The sequence below is a fragment of the Anguilla anguilla genome, chromosome 6 (assembly GCF_013347855.1).
Source record: "Anguilla anguilla isolate fAngAng1 chromosome 6, fAngAng1.pri, whole genome shotgun sequence".
Lineage (NCBI taxonomy): Eukaryota > Metazoa > Chordata > Actinopteri > Anguilliformes > Anguillidae > Anguilla > Anguilla anguilla.
In genome coordinates, this window is record NC_049206.1 from 50,637,727 (window position 1) to 50,658,921 (window position 21,195).

At 37.5% G+C, this 21,195-nt stretch overlaps 3 protein-coding genes across 3 annotated transcripts; 1 reads left to right on the plus strand and 2 right to left on the minus strand.

Annotated features, from left to right (window-relative positions):
- Positions 1 to 3,940: 3,940 nt before the first annotated feature.
- LOC118229367 (trace amine-associated receptor 1-like) lies at positions 3,941 to 5,612 on the minus strand. Its single transcript, XM_035421275.1, has 2 exons — positions 5,485 to 5,612; positions 3,941 to 5,153 (listed from the first exon to the last, which is right to left on the minus strand). The coding sequence occupies exon 2, from the start codon at positions 5,110 to 5,112 to the stop codon at positions 4,078 to 4,080; it is 1,035 nt and encodes a 344-aa protein (XP_035277166.1). The 5' UTR covers positions 5,113 to 5,153; positions 5,485 to 5,612; the 3' UTR covers positions 3,941 to 4,077.
- Positions 5,613 to 11,502: 5,890 nt separating this feature from the next.
- Positions 11,503 to 13,185, minus strand: LOC118229379 (trace amine-associated receptor 1-like). Its single transcript, XM_035421292.1, has 2 exons — positions 13,112 to 13,185; positions 11,503 to 12,625 (listed from the first exon to the last, which is right to left on the minus strand). The coding sequence occupies exon 2, from the start codon at positions 12,579 to 12,581 to the stop codon at positions 11,556 to 11,558; it is 1,026 nt and encodes a 341-aa protein (XP_035277183.1). The 5' UTR covers positions 12,582 to 12,625; positions 13,112 to 13,185; the 3' UTR covers positions 11,503 to 11,555.
- Positions 13,186 to 16,446: 3,261 nt separating this feature from the next.
- On the plus strand, positions 16,447 to 21,041 carry leg1.1 (liver-enriched gene 1, tandem duplicate 1). The gene is made up of 6 exons (XM_035421520.1): positions 16,447 to 16,867; positions 17,109 to 17,192; positions 17,424 to 17,605; positions 18,074 to 18,192; positions 19,335 to 19,573; positions 20,785 to 21,041. Exons 1-6 carry the CDS (start codon positions 16,573 to 16,575, stop codon positions 20,949 to 20,951), a joined length of 1,086 nt encoding a protein of 361 aa, XP_035277411.1. The 5' UTR covers positions 16,447 to 16,572; the 3' UTR covers positions 20,952 to 21,041.
- Positions 21,042 to 21,195: the final 154 nt, after the last annotated feature.

The following is a 21,195-nucleotide window of genomic DNA, read 5'->3' on the forward strand; positions in this document are numbered from 1 at the left end:
GTGCTCGTTGGCCCACAGAGCTTTAGTGTGACCCCCATGTACATGCCCCTCCCCTAAACACCTACAGCAGCCATCGATTTCCCCTGTTGTTTTTGTATCTGAAACCACTATTTTCGTTTCATCATATGAAACTTCTCATAAAAGTAGAATTGAAAATTTTTTTAAAATATATAAATATATTTTCATTTTTTATTTCATCAATGTTTTTGAACAAAGATTATTTCTCATCCACCAGAATGTTTCTTCATTTCCAGTGAATTAAATCTTTCATTGTAATTGACATCAACCACATTTTTATTATTTTATTTCATGATGGCTATTGAAAGAAGATGATTTGGAAGTATGAAAATCTATTGATATCTTGCATTTGGCATTTGTCCTACCTGGCACTATTTACTGTACACCATCCTTAGACATTAGACACATTGGTGAGATAATTGGCAATTTGTATACCTCAATGGCACAAAGTTGGGCAAAAATAGGTTCTATTTCTGGTTCAGTTGGTGTGCAATTAATGTTAAAGGATTAACATGGTGGGTGAATGTGACACTTGCCAGTTGTCTTTAGGCAACAACAAAACAAATGTGCATAATTTTTGTTATTATTCAGTCATTTAAATGTATTTTAAAACTTATTTTTCTAAGGGTAAATTTCCCACTATGAAAGTTCACCCGAACTGTCTGGGCGTGGTAATGAGAACTGTCAGTTAGCTATGGTTGACAGACCGTGCCCCGTTACCATAGCTACCTCCATGATACGAGCTCATCTTGGGAGACTGAATTTTCACACACTAGCTAACTTAATATATCAAGTATCAATAGCTAAGGACGTTGACTTATATCCAATAATAATGTTTGTAGCTAGCTAGCCAAGTTAAGATAAAACCACAACTATAACGTCCTTATGAAAGCAAACTAACTAGCTAACGTTATCGATGACATTACATTATGAAAGCGAACTACATAGCTAGCTAACATTAGCTAGCCAACTATAAATGAATATAACAAACCAGAGATAGTCTAATAGTCCTTAAAAGGCACTCTAATAAGTGAACCTAACTTTAGTCAGATATTTTCATTGTCTTGCCTGTAAGCCAGCGACGCAAACTATGGGTCACAAGTTATTTCATTGAAATATAAATCTGGGTATCGTCCGCATAACAGTGGAACTCTACGCCATGTGCCCGGATAATATTGCCAAGTGGTAGCATATATAGCGAGAAGAGTACTGGTCCTAGTACTGATCCTTGTGGAATACCGTATTTCATTATTGAGGAGCTGGACTCTTCTTCTTTTAATTTGACAAACTGTTTCCTGTCACATAGGTATGATCCAAACCATGCGAGTGCCTGTCCATGAAGTCCAACACAGGCCTGGAGTCTGTCCAGAAGAATTCCATGGTCAATTGTGTCAAAAGCTGCACTCAGGTCGAGGAGCACAAGAACCAACACAGTTACAGTCGGCTGACAGTAGTAAATCATTTGTAACCTTGATAAGTGCGGTTTCTGTGCTGTGGTGGGGTCTAAACCCAGATTGGAATACTTCATGGATACCGTTAGAGCTAAGGTATGCACTTAGGGCTTAGCAACAATTTTCTCCAATAATTTTGATAGAAACGGAAGGTATGAAATAAGTCTATAATTTTCCAATTTATCGGGTTCTAGGTTTGGTTTCTTCAATAATGGCTTAATGACTGCCACTTTTAGTGACTCAGGTACGTATCCTGTGACTAGGGATGTGTTAACGATTTTTAGTATATGCTGGCCTAGTACTGGAAATAGTTCTTTAATCCAGTTTGAAGGAATAGGATCGAGTATACAGGTCGTCGGTTTTGAAGACATAACTAATTCAGATAACTCAACCATGCTAATGGGCGTAAAACAGCTTAGTACTGCTGTCTGTAAATCTTCCTGTTCTAACCAGGTGCGGACCATCATTAGCAGGCTAACCTGGTTCCAACAGGGCCCAGTGCTCTCTGCATTTATCCAAGTGTAAGATTGACTAAATAACACCGCACCTTGGTGTCTAATCAAATTGAGCCCATTGTGTTCTGAGGTGAAGTTGTTAGAAAACAAAGACTTTATTATATAAAAAGTTTCATAAGAGTCAGCCAGGTGGTTAAGGGACATGTATCAGACCCCCAAAGGAAAACAGACAATGTTTACAGTGTGGACAGAGAGTGGGCAGGGTTTGATAAAGAGAGTGTGGTGGCAACTACTAAACATTCTGCTGGTTCAGCATTATTCAAAACATAAGTTGGTGTCTTTAATGGTGTAGTACTGTGGGTGCTGACTGAAGATCTTGGAACACCATTAAAAATGAACAGGTCAGCACCCAGCTGTACTACAAAAGGTTAACTCGGTTTGATAGGCTTACAGAGATTGGACAAGCAAGCATCAACAATGTTATTGTTTTGTTAAGACTTTATTTTCCTTTGATCCTTGGATATATAAGGGGAAAAGTGTAATGGTTCAAAATGGCACTGAGTCGGTGCCACCCAATCAGAAAGCATATATATATATATATATGTATAGAGAGAGAGAGATTTTTGCACAATTTACATTGGAATGGATTCATTAATCTATTATTTCATTTAAGGCTATAATTACACATTTATTTATCAATTTATTCTTTATTTCTTCTGCAGAAAAACTCAATGAGACAAAACTGAACTAAATGTAAGGATTGACAGAGGGGGAAAGCAGCATGATTGAATAAATGGACTCAAAAACTCACATTGAAATTGTAACCCTGATTAAGTGTTCTTTATCATTTAAGATATTTGAAATCATCACAACAAGGGCCACATGCCAACTTGAGGAACTTAAGTGTTTTTTATGCAATCCCAGCTATGCAGCACTTTCGTGCACCTGAGATGCGCTCACAAACAGAAGCTCATGTTAACAGAAATGGCTAGCTAGCTACGTGGTTTGCCATAAACATTGAGAGGCGTAATTTCAAGGGAAGACTTCAACGAGGACGAGAAACTAGTCATCCTGTCATCACAGGCATATGTCAACATGTAGCTGCTGTTAGCCTATAATATTCAGTCAGTCATGTCGTATTAGAGAAATTGAATTTTCTGTTTCTTTGTCAATTCAATGATAGCAGTGGTATCATTCACTTGGGCTCACATACAGATTTTTGAGGACTGGGACTGAGTAATTAGCTAGCATTGTAGAGAAAGTTAAGCGTGAAAAGATAAAAAAGTAACCCAGCTAGCTATATTACAAATTCCAGCAACAGCAAGACATGCATTCACAGAAATATACACATTTATCAGTTAATTTAAAGACAAATACATTAACGTTATTAGCTACTGTCGACTAGCTAGCTAACATTATATTCCTGTAACCTAGATTTGTAGGTTAACGTTGTGTCTCCCCATGTTAAGTCTATGGACAATTCAGTGTCCAAATTTTGTGCTCTCATTCAAATTTAATAAAGTCTGCAGCCATGAAAATATAAAGAGCATGCATGTTTCAAAATGACCGATAAAATGAGGGGTTTTGTGTGAGGATCTGTTGGGTAGTGCTGAGCAAGCGTGTTGAGTGTGTTTTTTGAGTTTGGTTCAATTTTGATTCAGTACTGGAAATTACTAACGGTTTTCAATTTCATTTTTTTAAATTTTTTTTTTCGATTTCACATTGAGATTGGTTTTGAAATGGCGGAGATACTGAGGTTCAAAAATTGCTGTTTTATATGGGTGACCAATGCAAACATACACTGAGTGCTACCATGCTCAATGTAATGTAAAAATACAATCATATTCATGTCAAAGTGGGATTTTGTTAATAAGTGCTTAGTCATAGTCTTCTGTGTAAGGCACTATTCAAGATACAATTTGATTGAGAGATGATTTTACAAATGAGGCTGCTGGTCTTTTGCTGAATTCTACTCAGGTAGGCCCCAAAATGTAACATTTTATTTGTACTCATGACTTAATTTTTTTTTTTTTTTTTTTTGCACATTTATAAAATGTGTTTTTCACTTGTAAAACGATTCTGTAAATTCTGCATCTCCTTCAGCTTGAATAATTTAATTTAGATTTCAGTTGCACAAATTATATTCAAGCTTTTCAGTCTGCGGACAGTTTTGTTCTTGAGGAATGTGCTTGAAATATTTTACCATAAATTGTCATTTTGAAGGCTTTCCTAAACCAGCTGTAAAAGAAAGCATAAACAATAGGATTGCATGTTGAATTGAAATAGCCAACCCAGAACAATGCGTCAAACCAAACAGGTGGAATAGAATAATTAATGATTTGATCAATTAGGTTACACACAAAAAAGGGTGACCAGCATGACAGGAATACCCCCATAACAATGGCCAGAGTCTTTGTAGCCTTTCGCTCCATGTTGCTTGAAGATGTGCTGTTTCCAGTTTGTATCTGGTGACATGTAGTGCGGTGGATTGAGCGGACTTGCTTTAGGGCAATGTGGAATATTTTCTGATAGATAGTGATCATAATGAACCCTGGTATGTAAAAAGATAGAACTGAAGCTATGATTGCAGATGTCTTGGTCTGAGAAAAAAAACAGCTTCCAAAACAATGAAAGTCATTGTAGTTAAAATCTTCGACACCCCAAATGATCACATTCATAAATATCATTCCAAACCCAAAGATGAATGACAGGTTCCAACTGATCAGGATCATGATCACTATAGTAACACTGGTGATCTTAGTCCTGTAGTGGAGGGGCTGGCAAACTGCGTAATATCGATCAATGGAAATGAAAGAAAGATTCAAAATGGATGCAGTGCACAGCATGATATCAGTACTTAAATGGATTTTACAGAACGTGTCTCCAAAGTACCAGCATGTCTCAATCGTTCGCACCATGCTAGGCGGCATGATGACTACTGCTAGAAGGAAGTCAATCACTGCCAGAGAGAGGATGAGGTAGTTGGTTGGAGTGTGCAGCTGTTTGAAATGAGCGATGGAAATGATGACAAGGAGGTTTCCACTCATAGTTAGTACAATGATGGTCAAGAAAAAAATATAAAGTGGAATCCGTATCGCTGTTGGGTAGGTTACCTTTGGGCAAGATGTATTCACAGACTCATAACAGAAGTCTGAATGCTCACTCATTCCAGGTTGACTGAAATTCATTATTTCATGTTGTCAGATATGATTCTTTGGAATGGATACACCTATTGGAAGAAAAAAGAAACAAGTTAAAAATACAATACATTTGAACAATACATCAATTATATATATATATATATATATGTGTGTGTACTCTTTCATGTATGATTAAGAAGTGATACACTTATTGGATAAACAAAGAATAAAAAAGGAAATGGATTACCAGCCAAGCATACTACTACTACTAATAAAAATAATAATACTCTTTTCTGAATTACACTTGAAATGACTTAGATTTAATGCATATCTATATCTGAATATGTTTAGCTTCATTTATGCCAACATGAATAATGTTCTCTCCTTAAAAATGTTAGTTTTAAAAATTCTTCCTCTGACCTCAGTTCTGGTAAGATGAAAACTTCTCCATTGCATGTTATACAGGTCCGTGTTATAAAGTATTCACAAATGAATACAAATATTGTGAGTTGGTAGTTTGATTATTGCTTTCCCAGGACTTTCCTCAAATAGATGTCTTATGGCAATGTTCAGCATCAGTAGGGATGTTCGCTTATATACAGTTTACACAGTCACACAAAGCTCAGCTGTAGCTCTCCCATGATGCACCTGTAGTATCTATGAATTCTCCCTATCGTTTTGGCTACGCAAACCACTGATGGATTTAAACCAGTCTCTTACTGAGTAAATAAAATATTTTCAGTTGAGCTAACTACATAAACACACCACCCCGTCAGTCACTGTGAAATGCCTGAAATGTTTTTTTCTAAAAAGCTCCTCTTTTTCTGGAAAATTCACCTCTTTGACTTGATTGGAGGAAATTGGTGGGGTGCTTTGTAGGGAGAGGGTTGTTTTAATAAATATGTGTTGATACCAACAGCAGCCAATCATCCATATTGTTACTGACATCATGAGCATAGTGTCTGTTTGCTAGCATGCAAGCGATCGCCAATACATATATAGTTAGCCTAAAGGCTAAAATAGAATAATAACTTTTTTTCCTAATAGAAAAACGAAAAGACGAAGAGTACCACTATGCATAGTGACATAAGTAACACAATTTCCCGCAGATGTAAGAAGTGATACATTTTTTTTTGCTGAACCAATCAAAAAACGAGTGCGCCTATGCCACTCGGGACATAGCGTGTCACCATCAGTGGTGGGTGTAGAGCTGGTCTTCCACTTTGTTTCTCTCATTCAAGTACTTTTCACTATTAATTCCATATAGAAGCATTGCCCAAATAGTTGCCATTGGACTGCATAACTGAACACAGGATGAATTTCAAATAGTCAAATTTAAATAACAAAATATTTATTGCATCTGTGGTGTGTGTTCATGCATTCATAATGGCACCAAAATAGTGCAAGAGATACAGTTAAAACCTAGTGTAGGTTCATTTAAACACACACAAAATAGGGTGACCAGCATGACAGGAATACCCCCATAACAATGGCCAGAGTCTTTCTCTCCTTGTTGCTTGAATATGTGCTGTTTCCAGTTTGTACTTGCTGTCGGTTTCTCAGAAATTAAGTTTGAACGAATCTCACAATTATGAGAAATTCCAACAAACTCAATTAAAACAGGCCTATAATAAACGTGTAGAGGCCCGTTTTAATGTTGTGCTGTGCTGTGGTATAACTAAGAACTAATGATAACAGCATCCACTCTATTCCTCTAAGGTGAAGTGGTAGGAATAGAGTGGTAGGAACAGATGAGCAGTGTTGGGCTGAATGTTCTCGTCTTATGTTATGTTGTTATCTTGGAGTTTTATTAAAGAAAATAGAACCAGGGAAGATCATGCAATGCCAATGATCCCGTTCACAGCAATAAAATGACTCGTGTTGCTCAAATGAAAGAAAAATTATAAGGTGTAAGTCCATCATTAATTCACGACAATGGCATGGCTTAACTGAACTGAGCGGGATTGGATGAGTTGTGGTTTTGTCATGTTTTAATGTCCTGAATCTCGTACTTGCCGTGCTTGACACTATTTGTACCATCCTTAGACGTTAGGCACATTGGTGTGAGAAGGCAATTTGTATTATTGAGCAGCAGAATATTGGACATCAATAGGTCCTATTTCTGGCTGAGTTGGCCTTGCATTAATGTTAAATAATCAAAATACTTGGTAAATTGTAAAAAAATAAACAGATATCATGACAGTACTCTGTAGTAAGTCTGCATAGCACTGTTCTCTGCGACACTCACTTTCTGCTCTGATGTGGCTCTGTCCATTATGTCCTTAGCATCTAATGAAATGTCAGTGTTTAAATTAATGCATCAATGAGCACATTATATTTCATATTATGTGATTATAATTGTTATCATTTATAATGTGTGCCACTCATTTATAATTATTAACATTCATTCATAATTATATGAATACCATCTGAATCCACTGTAAACACACATTTTTAAAACAGAAATTCTGATATGGATCTAGCTTTTGTACAGTCTCACCCACTCAGCAAAGGGCACTCGAGGGCAAGCGATTACATCATTTAGCCTGATTGTGTGTATTGACACCTTTAATTAGCAGGATGCCTATGAGAGTTAGACCATCATTAACAGGCTAACCTGGTGTCAACAGGGCTCCATGATCCCTGAATGTATAAGATTGACTAAACAACACCTCACCTGGGTGGCTAATCAAATTGAGCTGCGACGTTGTGTAGGAAAACAAAGACTTTATTTACCATAATGGGGCACAGTGGGAGACCCAATGTACCATGCAGACTGTTTTTACTTATGCAGCAAACAATATGTTTTGCATTGATGGTGCACCCTAGTATTACTGCAAATCATTTGGAGAGATTTTTAGAAATAATGATAAAGATGGAATACATACAGAAACACCAACATTAAGAACAACAAAACATTGTGCCATTTTATTAATATGAAGTCCCTGTGTTAAATCATACATGTCTGTGCTTTTATGATTTTCACCTCTATTATGTACATTGCATTCAACCAAAGAAATTTTACTACTTTAGTTGATATAAATTAAGCAAAGAAAGTGTTCACAAGGCATTACCTTTAGCCAGAAGATTTAAATATTGTCTTTTTAAAAAAATAAAAAACCTGTGGCTTATAGCAAATATAATCAATTAGCCAATAGTTCACTGAAGCAGCTGATATCTATCAGTAGCTTTTCATAAACCGTATGCCACAAAGCCTACATAAAACTACCATACTAATGACATCATAGCTGTCAGTACCAGCCAGACAGCACTATATGGGTCATGACAAGCATAATACCACTGCTGTTTGCAGTGAATTTTGCTAAGCTGATTTTAAAATAAGCATTACAGAGTGGAAGTGGTACACACAACAAGCAGTAATATGCTGTCATGACAGGTTATGCCAGGTATAATGCTATGCTGATGAGACAACAATGTAAGCTTTATGGTGTGTTATTCCACTAATGCGTTACTGATCTGTCAGCTATGATTTCATGTCCTACCTTTATTTACTCTTTTATTTTTTAGAACAACACTGCTTAATATAGTATTCAGTGAAGCAAAGTTTCCATCAAACAACTAGTGATGGGTTTGCCAATGATTCAATATTTCAGGTGAAAAAAATGAACTGCTTCATCTTCATGTGATGGTTTGTTAGTTTGGCCCTTTCATTTATCCTTGACAGATGGATGGATGGATGGATGGGTGAATTTTACAGTCAGGAGTCAAGTGATCATGTTTCACTAATTTCAATTTATCGCTGTTGTGAAGAGTAATGACAGGAATATTTATTGACCAGGAGATGTCACTAGAGAGGCAGGTGTCAAATGCTTCTTGACACCAACACTTCAACCATCACAATTGCTTCAACTGTGTCATTGCTTCGGAAAGCTTTGCTCTGTCCATCATTAGTTGCTATAGGTCAGGGGAACCTGCCTTCAGTGATATCCGCCTAACTCAAGTTTATCCTTGAGCACTGAATGTTCTTCTCTGACATGACAGGTATTTAGGCTGCCAGGAATCAGCACCCACATCTCTACTGTCTTTGGTAAACTGAAATGGGTTTTCTGTGGAGTAAGCCAACAAGTCAATCAGACCAACTTTGAATAACCAGGCCATCACAATAAAATATGAGCCTTGCTCAAATGTGAATCATTTGGGATGAAGTGAGAGGTTAATATTTTATCATTGACACCCCTTTTGGGTTAAGCAAAGCTCAAAGCCGGTAACAGTACTTGTGCAATATGATTTGAATGGTATGCTGAATATAAAATAAATAACTAAATAGCAGTAAGGTTGTCTCTGGGTTTAGTTTAGGATAATAATCGAGGGCATTTTCTTAATAGTATTCTTAAAATGTCTTGTTCAAATATTTTCATTTTATAATGTGTAACATTTTAAAACATTTAATTAAGAAGATTAATATTTCAAACACAGTACGGACACAAATTTAAAATCACTTCAAAGGACAGTGAAAATGCATGTAGTGTTTTGTTCTTGAGGAATGAGTTTTTAATATTTAGTATTTAATAGAGTGGTTTTATTTTGTGCAATACAAACTATTTTCTGATATGCCCAGCATAATGAATGCAGGGGAGTAAAATGAGATACAAGCAAATACAGAACATGATATTCCTAGAAGTGAAAGATAACTGACTCCCACACAAGCAACAGTATCAAAAGAAAAAAAAAACCTGCAAGCAAAATATTCATATGCAGGAATACAATCTCAAACCCAGCACAGGTGAACACACTCCAGTTGACAAAGGTCATGATCACTGTGGCACAAGTGGTGATATTTGACCGGTAGTGGAGGGGCTGGCATAAATATTCAGTGGTAATGAAAGAAAGATCAGTGGTAATGAAAGAAAGGTTAAAAAGAGACACACTGCATTTGCAGCGGACTGTATTTTACGGAACACATCTCCAAAATACCAGTATCTCTCAATTATGTGCACTTTGCTTGGAGGCATGACAACTACTCCCAGAAGAAGGTCAGCCACCGCCAGAGAGAGGATTCAGGTAGTTGGTCGGAGTGTGCAGCTGTCTAAAATGAGTGATAGAAATGATGAACTAGGGGGTTTCCACACACAGTGAGAACAAAGATGGCTAAAAAAAGATATGTCCAGTGATGCCTGTATTGCTGTTGGATAGATAATCTTTGGGCAAGACCTATTAACAGACCCATAACACAGACCTACGAACCCATCCGTCATGGTTTCACAGAAGTGCATAATTCCTTTTGATTCAGTTATGGGAGGGAAAAAGAAAGAAAGTGTATACAATTACTAATGAGCCATTTTATCAGCACAGTTAACTGTAGTACAATGCGGTTGACCATCATTTGTGAAATATTACAAATCATTTTCTTAATCTGTTAATACAAATCCATATCTAAACTTTCTAAACTTTTAAAAAGGAAATGTTGCTGAAAATGAGATATTATATTCACAATAGGTGTCTTACTTGAGTCATAAAAGATCCACACAATGTTTTTCATTAATGATGAGGCTACAAATTCTGAAATTTTGACAGTTTAATGGTGTCATATGATTGGTTCTGAACCTGCAGAGTGATTTTCATAAGTGGGGAATCTGATCTGAAGGCAAATAAAGGCGCTTTGTTCCCCCGTCAATGAAAAAAAAAGACCATGATGCTATCATGTCATATATATATTAATTGACAGGACAATAAGGGTGCCGTATTAGCAAAAAAAAAAAAAAAAATCAGACTTCACCAATTTTGGTCCAAATTTGGTTGTGTGTAGCTGGATGCCTTATATATGCAAACTCTAAAACATCACAACATAATAATTGGAGAGGAATTGACAATCATAGCCTGTATTTTCCCTTCAGGCTATTAACTTGTGGACGTAACTCAGGATTAACAAACTCAGGACGTAACAAAGAAGTACACATTCTTGTTTGGTTAAGACCAGCACAGTACATAGATCTGAATAATTCAGCAAATGGTTACTTGCTCAAAAGTCATTTTTAAAAAATTATTTTTAATTTAGGATGTGCCTAAATATTGAACTTTACCTCTGTCTGATGACTTTACCTCAGGAAATGTTGAGTGGTAAGGGATATGTGTCTTTTATGCATATTCTGCTCATGATCCAACAATGCCTTTTTCTGACTCACCAATGACAAAAAAAGATGCTGTCATGCCTTTCATAGTTTTTATTGCTGTCCTCATCCACTGAGAGCTCATTTTCATAAGCAAATTTCAAACTCTTCTTCTTCTGCTATAAAAGAAGAAGAGAACATATGCAAAAGGAGTGGCGAAGGAGTGGATTTTTCAGCTTTCGTTTCACATCCATGAGAGAGCACACTTGAACCTCACCATCCCAATCCGTGTGAAGGGCATTGCATGTTGATACGTTGTAATTACTGACGATATGTCCACTTATTCTCAAGTGCAAGTAGAAACTTATAAATAAATAAATAAACAAATGCACAAGATCAATGCACAAGATCAATCAGTAACAATCAGGATTCAGCCTGAATTTTGGTTCTTGAGGAATAAGCTTGAAATATTTCGCCAAAAATTATCATTTTGAAGGCTTTTCTAAACCAACTGTAAAAAAATGCATAAACAATAGGATTAAATGTTGAATTGAAATAGCCAATCCAGACAAGTGTGTCAAATAAAAGAGGTGGGACAGAATAATTAATAATTGGATCAATTATGTTACACACAAAAAATGGTAACCAGCATGACAGGAATACCCCCATAACAATGGCCAGAGTCTTTGTAGCCTTTCGCTCCATCTTGCTTTTTTCAGAGTTCACATTGTTACATGCAATGCTGTGAATAGAACGGGCTTGCTTCTGTGCAACATGGAAGATTTTCTGATATATGACCAGCATAATGAACCCAGGGATGTAAAAAGAAAGAATGGAAGATACTGAACTTGATGCCTGAGTCTGGAACAGTACACAGCCTCCTACACAGGCAACATTTTCATAATAAAAGTCTTCAATGCCCAAAATGTTCAGTTCCAGAAATATCATCCCAAACCCAACAAAGGCAGAAACACTCCAGCAGACTATTATCATGGTCACTGTGGCGCAAGTGGTGATCTTGGTCTGGTAGTGGAGGGGCTGACAAACCGCATAATATCGATCGATGGAAATGAATGAAAGATTTAAAATGGACGCCGTGCTCAGCATGACATCAGTACTTGAATGGATTTTACAGAATACGTCTCCAAAGTACCAGCAGGTCTCAATCGTGCGCACCATGCTAGGCGGCATGATGACCGCTCCCAGCAGGAAGTCAGCCACTGCCAAAGAGAGGACGAGGTAGTTGGTTGGCGTGTGGAGCTTTTTGAAGTGAGCAATGGAGACGATAACGAGAAGGTTTCCACATACGGTGAGAAAAATGATGGCAACAAAAAAAACATACAGAGGAATCCGTGTTGTTCCTGGATAAACAAGCTTGAGGCAAGAACTATTTTCAGACTCATAGCAAAAATTGGAATGTTCTGTTTTCCCGGTTTGACTGAAGTTCATGTTGGATCTCCTTGCTTAATCTTTAAAGCTGGCAACTTGCTGACCTACAAGAGAAAATGGAATTGAGAGAATCCAAAATTCTGTTATGTCGTAAGATAATATTTCTTATATAGTGTGTTATTCCGGAAACTGACACTGTGATGTATAAATGATTGTTGATTTTTTTTTTAAATGTAAAAAAGAGTTTGTAGGACTATGATATCAATCCGTTTGTTTGCAAATTGAAGGATAAAATGTTTATACATTAGTATCACAATTCTTTCTATAACAGTTAGCAAGTGTCACAAAGGTTTAAAGAAATCATAAAATGATTACAGTGTTAAATGAACCCACAGAATAGTATATATACTTCATTATAATGAACCATTAACTTTTAAAAATAAATACCATGTCTTTGTTGCTGATAATAGTAACAATTCTCAAAATCTCAAAAAAACACATAAAAACATCATAGACATACTTAACATCCATTCAACATACACAAACACCATTAATTTTATTATTTAGCTTTACGTTTTTGAAGACTTTACCTCAGTCCGCTGTCTTGTGAGTTATGTCCAAAAAGAGTGAAACATGCTCTGATATATGTGCTACTGATATACTGTATGGCCTACAACACACTGTCCTGATCTGTCTTGAGCCAGTGTACCAAATCATCCCCTCTGTGTCTTCTGGAGCTATGGCCTTCCCCATTGGTCAGACTTATTTAAAATCCCATTGGCCTTTGCCAGACTGGTCATTAGTCCTTCAAGGTAGAAGGGAGACTTTAATTGCTGTCAAGTGACTCACTGAAGGGAATCATTGTTCCCTCTGGTCATTTTCCCTTTTTGAAACCTGAATCTGAAACAGGTCACTGTCATAAAAGTGACTGCATTACTGTCTTGACTTTTACATTATGACTTATTTGAAATGAAATATTTTTTATGACTTGAAGCAGGATATGCATTATGTCCATTGCAAGACTCCATGTTTGATTGACAAGAGGCCAAAGATGGTCATTGAAATTGGTTATTATTTAAGAATCTATGTAGTTTGTGTTTTATGACTTTAGGTGATCTTTTGATTGGGCTAGCCTTTTCAGTGTATGTAGCATCTGAATAGGCCTATAGCTGATCCTGGAATGAAAATGAATGAACTGTATACCGTTTGGCACGTACACTCAAATTATTGCTGGCTAATTTTCTAAAAATATTCTTGTACAAATATGATACTCTCTGTGTTGACCACACGGTGATTTCGTATTTTTTTGTAGTAGTGCCCCAATGTCGTTCCAGGCTAAAACACAGTTTTAGCTAGCATTACGCTGCGACATAGATGGTATGAATGACTGGCAAGGTTAGGCTGATCCAAAGATACACAAATCACAACCACACAGATTCTTAAGATAAACAGGAAGTTCTGTATAAACCATGGCTGCCCAGCCCTGTTCCTGGACATCTTCAATTCAACCTTTATTTGCCTTACCTGATTCTACTAATTATCACCACAACAAGATCTCTGACTATTGAACGTGGTGCGCTTTCTTAGCATTGGAATGATAACCTACAGGATTGTAGATGTCCAGGAACAGGGTTGGGCAGCCCTGGTGTAAACCATAGATATAAACCTACCTGGGAACAACAAATTATTCTAACTGCCCAACTGGTCACTGACAATCACAGGCATGTGTAGAAGTGGGTGTGGCCAAACTGTCACCAAAGTAGACTGGGCAATAGAGAACCATCACCTACGCCTCTACATAGATCCCTGCCAAATGAGATTGTGTTCAACATGCAACCAGAATTTCAATACGCAGAAACTTAAACTCGCAAAAATTCAACACGCAACCAAAATTCCAACTCGTGAAGGTTTCACAAAAGGTTTTTGTTTTCAATAAAAAAAATTTTGATTGCATAATAAAGACAGAAATGTAATTCTATGCATAGGTACATTTGTTGACAAAAAAATATGCACTACAACTTTAGGAATTATTTTGAAGTTATTGTTAAGTTTTTTCACCCCCACTTATCCTCAACCTTAGTTTTTAAGTGCTGATATAATTCTGAAGTACTGTACTTTTGGAAAAGCATTTGAATATGATGCATTATGATACTAGGTACTCTGCAATCAATCCCCTATTACAAGATGGTAAACAACAGAAAGCGTTACTTATTAACTGAACTGATATCAAGTGATCCAGAGGTTGATACACTATTGATTGCATTATATAGTATCGTTGTGTTTGTCTGCTTATGCAACAGCCAGATAGCAACTAAGTGACAGCCCAGCTGGCCCACACTTACCACTTAGAATGGGCCATGAACCCATCTGAATCTGGCTACCAGAATGCAGCAACAACTTAACCTTACAGACCACATCCCAGTTTTGATATGAATTTGGGCCACGTTTGGTCCAAAATCCAAATGCTGTGATAAACTTTAAATGTGGCTGGTTACAGCTGGGCTACTTTTGGCCCAAAATTTGAAAAGCTGTACGAGCCTTACATGTGGTTGGTTGCTTTTGGGCAACTACAGGCCCACAATAAACTTGCTGTCGCCATAACTGACTCATATGTGTCTAAACTCAGCCCTTTTTGGCCTAGCATCATCTGCAATCTGGGCAATAAATTAATGTCAATGATTTTCAAAATGTCAACCTGTGTGCTGAAAAGAGGTTATGACACATGATCACCCTATTGGGACACGTTGATGGGTATTAGATCGTGTTATAAGACCATAACTAAAAGTTAAATAAAACCTTACAAACACTGACAATTTATTGTCCGGTTAGGAATACTGAGGTGTGAATCCAGTTTAGAATATGAAAGGGCAGCATGGGTCAGGGGATTTGTGGGAGTAAGGGGAAATGTAATTTTACAATGCATCAAATATTACATTACAACTAGAACGCTTCAGAACCTCATATGATGTAGTGATGCCCCAATACCATTTATAATTCATTTCTAATGTTTTACTGTAGTGCCCCTGAGTGAGTGTTGGTAACGAGCTCAGTTCCCATCACCTTGTACAGCCTGGGACTCATTAACCTCTAACACCCCATGATCTGCAAGCCTCAAGCTCTTATGTGTCCACACAAGTATTGCGTAAGATCATTAAACACATTTTAATGGTCTCACATTAGACAAATATAATTTTCCCATAAGGCTGTTAGCATCCCATCATTTTCCCTTGTAGCTCATGTGCCATATTGCATCATTTTTCACCTCCAGAACTAAAGGAAGTCTGCAGCTATTGAAGCGGTGTGACGCTACATGCAGGCCTTGGACCATCAAACCCATTCTTGTTGACAGCACACTGCTGGCTATTGACAATTCCATGTTTATATTCATATTAAATCATTTAAATATTCAGTGTGTGTATTCTGGGGTGGCATGGTGGTGCAGTGAAAAGCACTGTGGCCTCTCAGCAAGGAGGTTTGAATCCTGACTGAGGGCCTTTCTGTGAGGAGTTTGGATGCTCTCCCCATTTCCGCCCGGTTTCCTCCCACAGTCCAAAGACATGCATTATGCTAATAGGAGATGCTAAATCGGCCATATGTGTACATCTGGAGTGAAAGATGTGTGGGCCCTGGGATGGATAGGCAGCCTGTCCAGGCTATACTCTTGCCTCTTTCACAGTGCATGCTGGGATTGCCCCCCCTCCCCCATCACAAACAGGGCCTAAGTACAAGTGTGTCCTGCGTGTACTGGTCCCAAACCAGCTGAGACAGTAGTGTTGCACAAAGCCTTGACTTTGTTGGCAGGTATCTGGAATTTTTGTCCTTCTTTATTGAAAATGCAGCCAACATTACACTGGCCTTAGTTCACCTGGATTAATATTTACTTTCCAGTGTGTAAACTGCTGAGTAGCGAAAATGAAGCAGTATGCTGAAAAAAAGCTGTACGTTTATCGGGCCCCAGCAAAGGCTATGCAAGCCAAAGAACGTTGCTTCCCGCACTATAAAAACTTCATGCCATCAGACAAGGTTTGCATCCAGAAGCTAACTGGCCAGCATGCATTCCCTGGTGACAGTCACAGTGCTCCTTCTACAATCTCTGTGTATCAATGGAGCAGAGGTCACTGAAAACGGATACCCTATTTTGTGGGACAAAGCACCGGGAGTCATCACCGAACTGCCCTCTGCTGATGGCGCGGTTATCATCAATCCCTGGGACTATCTGCAGAGAATGAGCATGCACAGGTTACTTATAAATGCCACGGAGATGTATATGAGCTCTATGGGACTAGGTTCGATTGAAAACCCCATGTGGGGTTTCCCTCTACAGCTGGGATGGAAGCTAAAGTCAGGTAAGGATTTGACTTGAATTATGTCACTTAAACAGTGCTGGAAGGTATTGAAAATTTAGCACCTGTACATATCAAAATGTGAATCAGGGTTATTAAACATGTTTGTTTTTTATTATGTCCAGTCTTTCTTCCAAGATGGCATGATCCACCATCATTAGAGCAAAATCGACGAATAGATAATAAATAAAATAGTGCAATTATATCGAAATGACACGTTAAATGAATGTTCTTATTTTCACAGGCAGATTGGTTGACCCTACAGGTGCTACGTCATGTGGGCAAGAAACAGATCCTATGTGTGTTTCACCCCAGAGCTGGTGGGCATGTAAGCACTATCAAGATATTTGAAACTGTAAATGATTGATTATTTATTAATACATACAGTCACTTACATAATAAGAAAACATATCTCACCAGCAGATGAACAGACATATGAATTTTAATACTTGCTGTTCCACTAACAATACTAGGTTGCCCACCACATGTGTGTAGAGGTATAGGAGCCATATCATTTAGGTAGTTGATATGGGTATGTCCATCATTTTTTCTTGTGCAGGTGTCAATTACTACCTGTCAGTGATTCCATTCCTGGCTGCTGCGGAGACTGGCATTGTTGGACAAGGCCTCCAGTTCCATATTCTGGCACCCAAGGAAACGGCCGTGGACTACTGCACATCCTACTCAAACTGTTCTTCACAGCATGTAGAAATGATGGCCAAATGGGTGATTTTTTATCAGGCATGTGCAACAGTTTGCTTTGGCCCCAGCAATTGCAGCCTTCAGAGTTGCAGGCTGTCCAACCAAGAGAAAAGGATATGAAACCAGAAGTAGCCTTATAAATCAGTTACTCCTTATATAGTTCATCATCATTATCAGAGAAGCAAATATGAAAGCAATAAACAGGATGACTCACATTATATTCATAAAACTGGAAATGCTACCTAAATTTGATTAGGCACAGCTTAGCACCTTGGCTGAAGATGCAGCATAGGAAAGTAAACCATGTTTCATATTAAGAAGGGCTGAAACCAAATCAAACAGTGATTCCAATGATTTTCTCATGGGTTTCTTATATAATATTATAAAACCTATCAGTGCTTGTTTGTGACAAACAACTATTTTCTTTAACTGTTATGAGATAAATAAAATGGTGGGAGGCCTGTGCAGTGTGTTAATGTATCATTGCGTGTCTCCGTTACAATTCAGGCCCTGAAAAACCTGAGCACATCTGATATTCCAGACTTGCAAAAAAAGGATGAAATACTAGGGTTCATGTGGAGTGCCCATCTAAGTTCACTTCTTGCATCATCCAAATGCAATGCGCGGTGAGTATTTTAATCGGGTACTGTTGTTACATTACATTATATTACATTTTATTTTGTAAACTCTATGATCCAAAGCAACATACAATAAGTGCATAAGTGCACTTTTGTTATTTTCTGAACTTTTTTTGGATTGATATTAGCTGACTAAGTTGAGGCAATCAGCCCAAAAAAAATAACAGGCTTAGACCAGCTTTAGTTCTAGTAATGCTTAATGAACAAAGAAGTCATCCAAAACATCAGCTAGCCAGCCTTCAAGCTTCTAAACCTTTGCATATGTAACTGAACAGCACGCAATATAATTTCTCAATGTAGGACAATTAGTTTGAAGCTAATTCAATAGTACTATTTATTTATTAATTCATTGCAGAATGTTCTGGCTGAAATTTGTGATGGTTATTTGTTCTGTCAAGGGTATTAAATCTACACAGTTTAGCAATCAAATTAAATTAATATTGCATTGTCTTGTTGCACCAGGTTTGTCCACTAGATGGAGATGCCTACAACCAATCTACTGTAGGTGTAAAGCTGCAGATGTTCTCTAATAGAGATGCACCTCTTTATGATTTGTGTCTCAAATTCAACTACTTATATTAAAAATTATATTAATTCTAATTAAATCCATGAAAGTCCCCTTGATTTTGAGAGTATTTTAGCAAATGAACACTGCATGCAATGTTCTAATACAATAAGCATTTTTGAAAAAAAAAAAAAAGTGTCAGGGACATTTCTTCCATCAGTTTGTACCATCTGATATGATATCTGCAAAATCCGAGATTGCTGGTGTCAGGCCTAGATGAATTAACATGAAAAACCCTCACGTTCTTTGCATAACTACTAGTTAAGTATTTCTAATGCAAATCTCATTCCACTGACTTTTTGAAGCATAGTCAAACTTGTTAGGAAGCATGTTGCGCTTTTTCATATTGATTATTACTTCAGGTGAAGTATTTATAATACAGGTACCTTGAATTAATTTCCGTGATGCAATACCTCTACGATTCTTTGACATGTCTCCGATTGGCTCATCTTACTTTAGGATTTATTTAGATCTCTTTTCCAATATGGACTTGTATACTGTCTGATAGTTGGACCTTGTATTTCATACTGTCTGAATATTGATTGTTGACCTTTGACCCTTGCAGGCTTGAATACTACTCTGCCCCAGAGGGGAGCTTTTCCCGCTATTGGACTGACTCTGTGAACTATGTGGCAGCCCTGCACTTCCATTCCAGCATAGAGAAGTCCAAGCCTTTCATGTCCCCACTCCCAAGCAGGGTCCTTCGGGAGGGAGACAGCCCACCCAACATCCCGGACCTCAGTGCGGAGGAAAACCACACCCTCCGTATCTTCAAGTGGATGGACAGTATGAACAAAGTGTTGGGTAAGGATATCCCATGACTGAAATGAGCAGACAACTTAGAAAAGGATTTCTCAAAATGTTTCTGGTTAACTGGAGTATCAGTGGTGTCCGAAATCGTTTACTTTTTTTTTTTAGTATATTTTTTGTGAAATAATGTTGTTGTGTGTTTAACGAATTTGATAATTTATTACTTCATACTTTTCAGTTGGGATACATCACTGTGATTGCATTCCAATACACTTCAGAATTACACAAGCTTTTTCAAGCTTAAACCATTTACCAGAAAATAATACACAGGTTACAGTCTCCCTCTTGTGGCATATAATCTACATTGCAAGAGGTGATTTTTAAGTGTGATTATTATTGGGAGCAGTAATATTATTAAGCTGCATAGGCACCCTACTATTATTGCTTATTATGGGTTTATTTGTATCCACTACTTTGGGACAAATGGCTCTAAAATCCATATTGAAAGAATATGGTAGGCAGCAGACCTGGGTCAAATAGGTATTTATTTTGGGTTTAAATACTTTTCTACGCTTTACTGATCTTCTCTGTTGTATTGGAACCAATGAAATACTCACAAAAAGTGCAGACCTCGCCTTCTGGTCATATTGGCAGGCTCAGTTACACCAGGCAACATCAATAGAGCACAGAAAAGTATTTGAATCTCACGCATTGTTGCATCCCGAAATATGTCACCTGAAATTCCTAATGCAGCGCAAGCTGCAATGTCAGGCGTCTCAGCTAGGGGCACTATAGCAGGCAACAACAGGATGAAGTGGTCTTCTTCGATTTGTACTTTCTTCCACTCAGTCTTTCATAACTGTTCTGGAGTATTGGCCCAGAATTGTCATTACCGTTTGTGTACTTGCGTAGTGAATGTTTTGGGGCTTAAGGGTGGCCTGCACAACTCCTACCAGAAACTGTGGATAGCATCTAGAAAATAATGCTTTATTTAGAAAGTCTGATTCTGCTTTTCTTTGCTGAAGTAAAAAAAAAAAAAAAAAATCTTAATGACTGTTCAATAAAATTGTCCAACAGAAAGGAACAAAATATTACTTCAAACAAGCATGTAAGGCTAGTTATTTTACATAGATCATGTGAACAATCTGCCAAGCAATTACCTATATCCAATTGTGCTTAATGACTGCAGCTAATAAAAAATGATAATACATAGTATTTTCATATAATGTATAGTTTTCTTAACGTTCTTTTTTATCCTCTGAAAGGGGGGCACTTGGTGCAGATGTGGCGTAAAGCCATGTGTTCAGAGAAGACTCGTGAGAAGGGGCAGGCTCTCTTGCAGGGCCTGGTGCTGGACCCGAAATTCGCTGTGACAGGACTTCTGTCCGTCCTGCTAGAAATGACCACCAGCTGCTTTGCCAACGTCAGTTAGCACACCCCAACACAGTTCATTGTGAACTATGAACGCGTATGAAGAATCGGAAGCCATGGTTCACCTGAATAAAAGTCATTTTCTACTTTCTTTCTGAAGATGATTGGATTTTTTTCATTACACAAACTAAACTTTAATTAAAAAAACCAAACAAACAAAAAAAAACATTAATATGGGTGCATGACATGATCACTTTCCAGATGTACATGTTCAGCAACAACCAAGAAAAGATGCTGCATGTAAT

Coding starts and splice junctions, on each gene's coding strand:
- LOC118229367 (XM_035421275.1), bottom strand. CDS start 5,112: ATGAATTTCAGTCAACCTGGAATGAGTGAGCATTCAGACTTCTGTTAT.
- LOC118229379 (XM_035421292.1), bottom strand. CDS start 12,581: ATGAACTTCAGTCAAACCGGGAAAACAGAACATTCCAATTTTTGCTAT.
- leg1.1 (XM_035421520.1), top strand. CDS start 16,573: ATGCATTCCCTGGTGACAGTCACAGTGCTCCTTCTACAATCTCTGTGT. Junction 17,193..17,423: donor ACCCCAGAGCTGGTGGGCAT/GTAAGCACTATC, acceptor TTTCTTGTGCAG/GTGTCAATTACTACCTGTCA. Junction 18,193..19,334: donor TCATCCAAATGCAATGCGCG/GTGAGTATTTTA, acceptor TGACCCTTGCAG/GCTTGAATACTACTCTGCCC.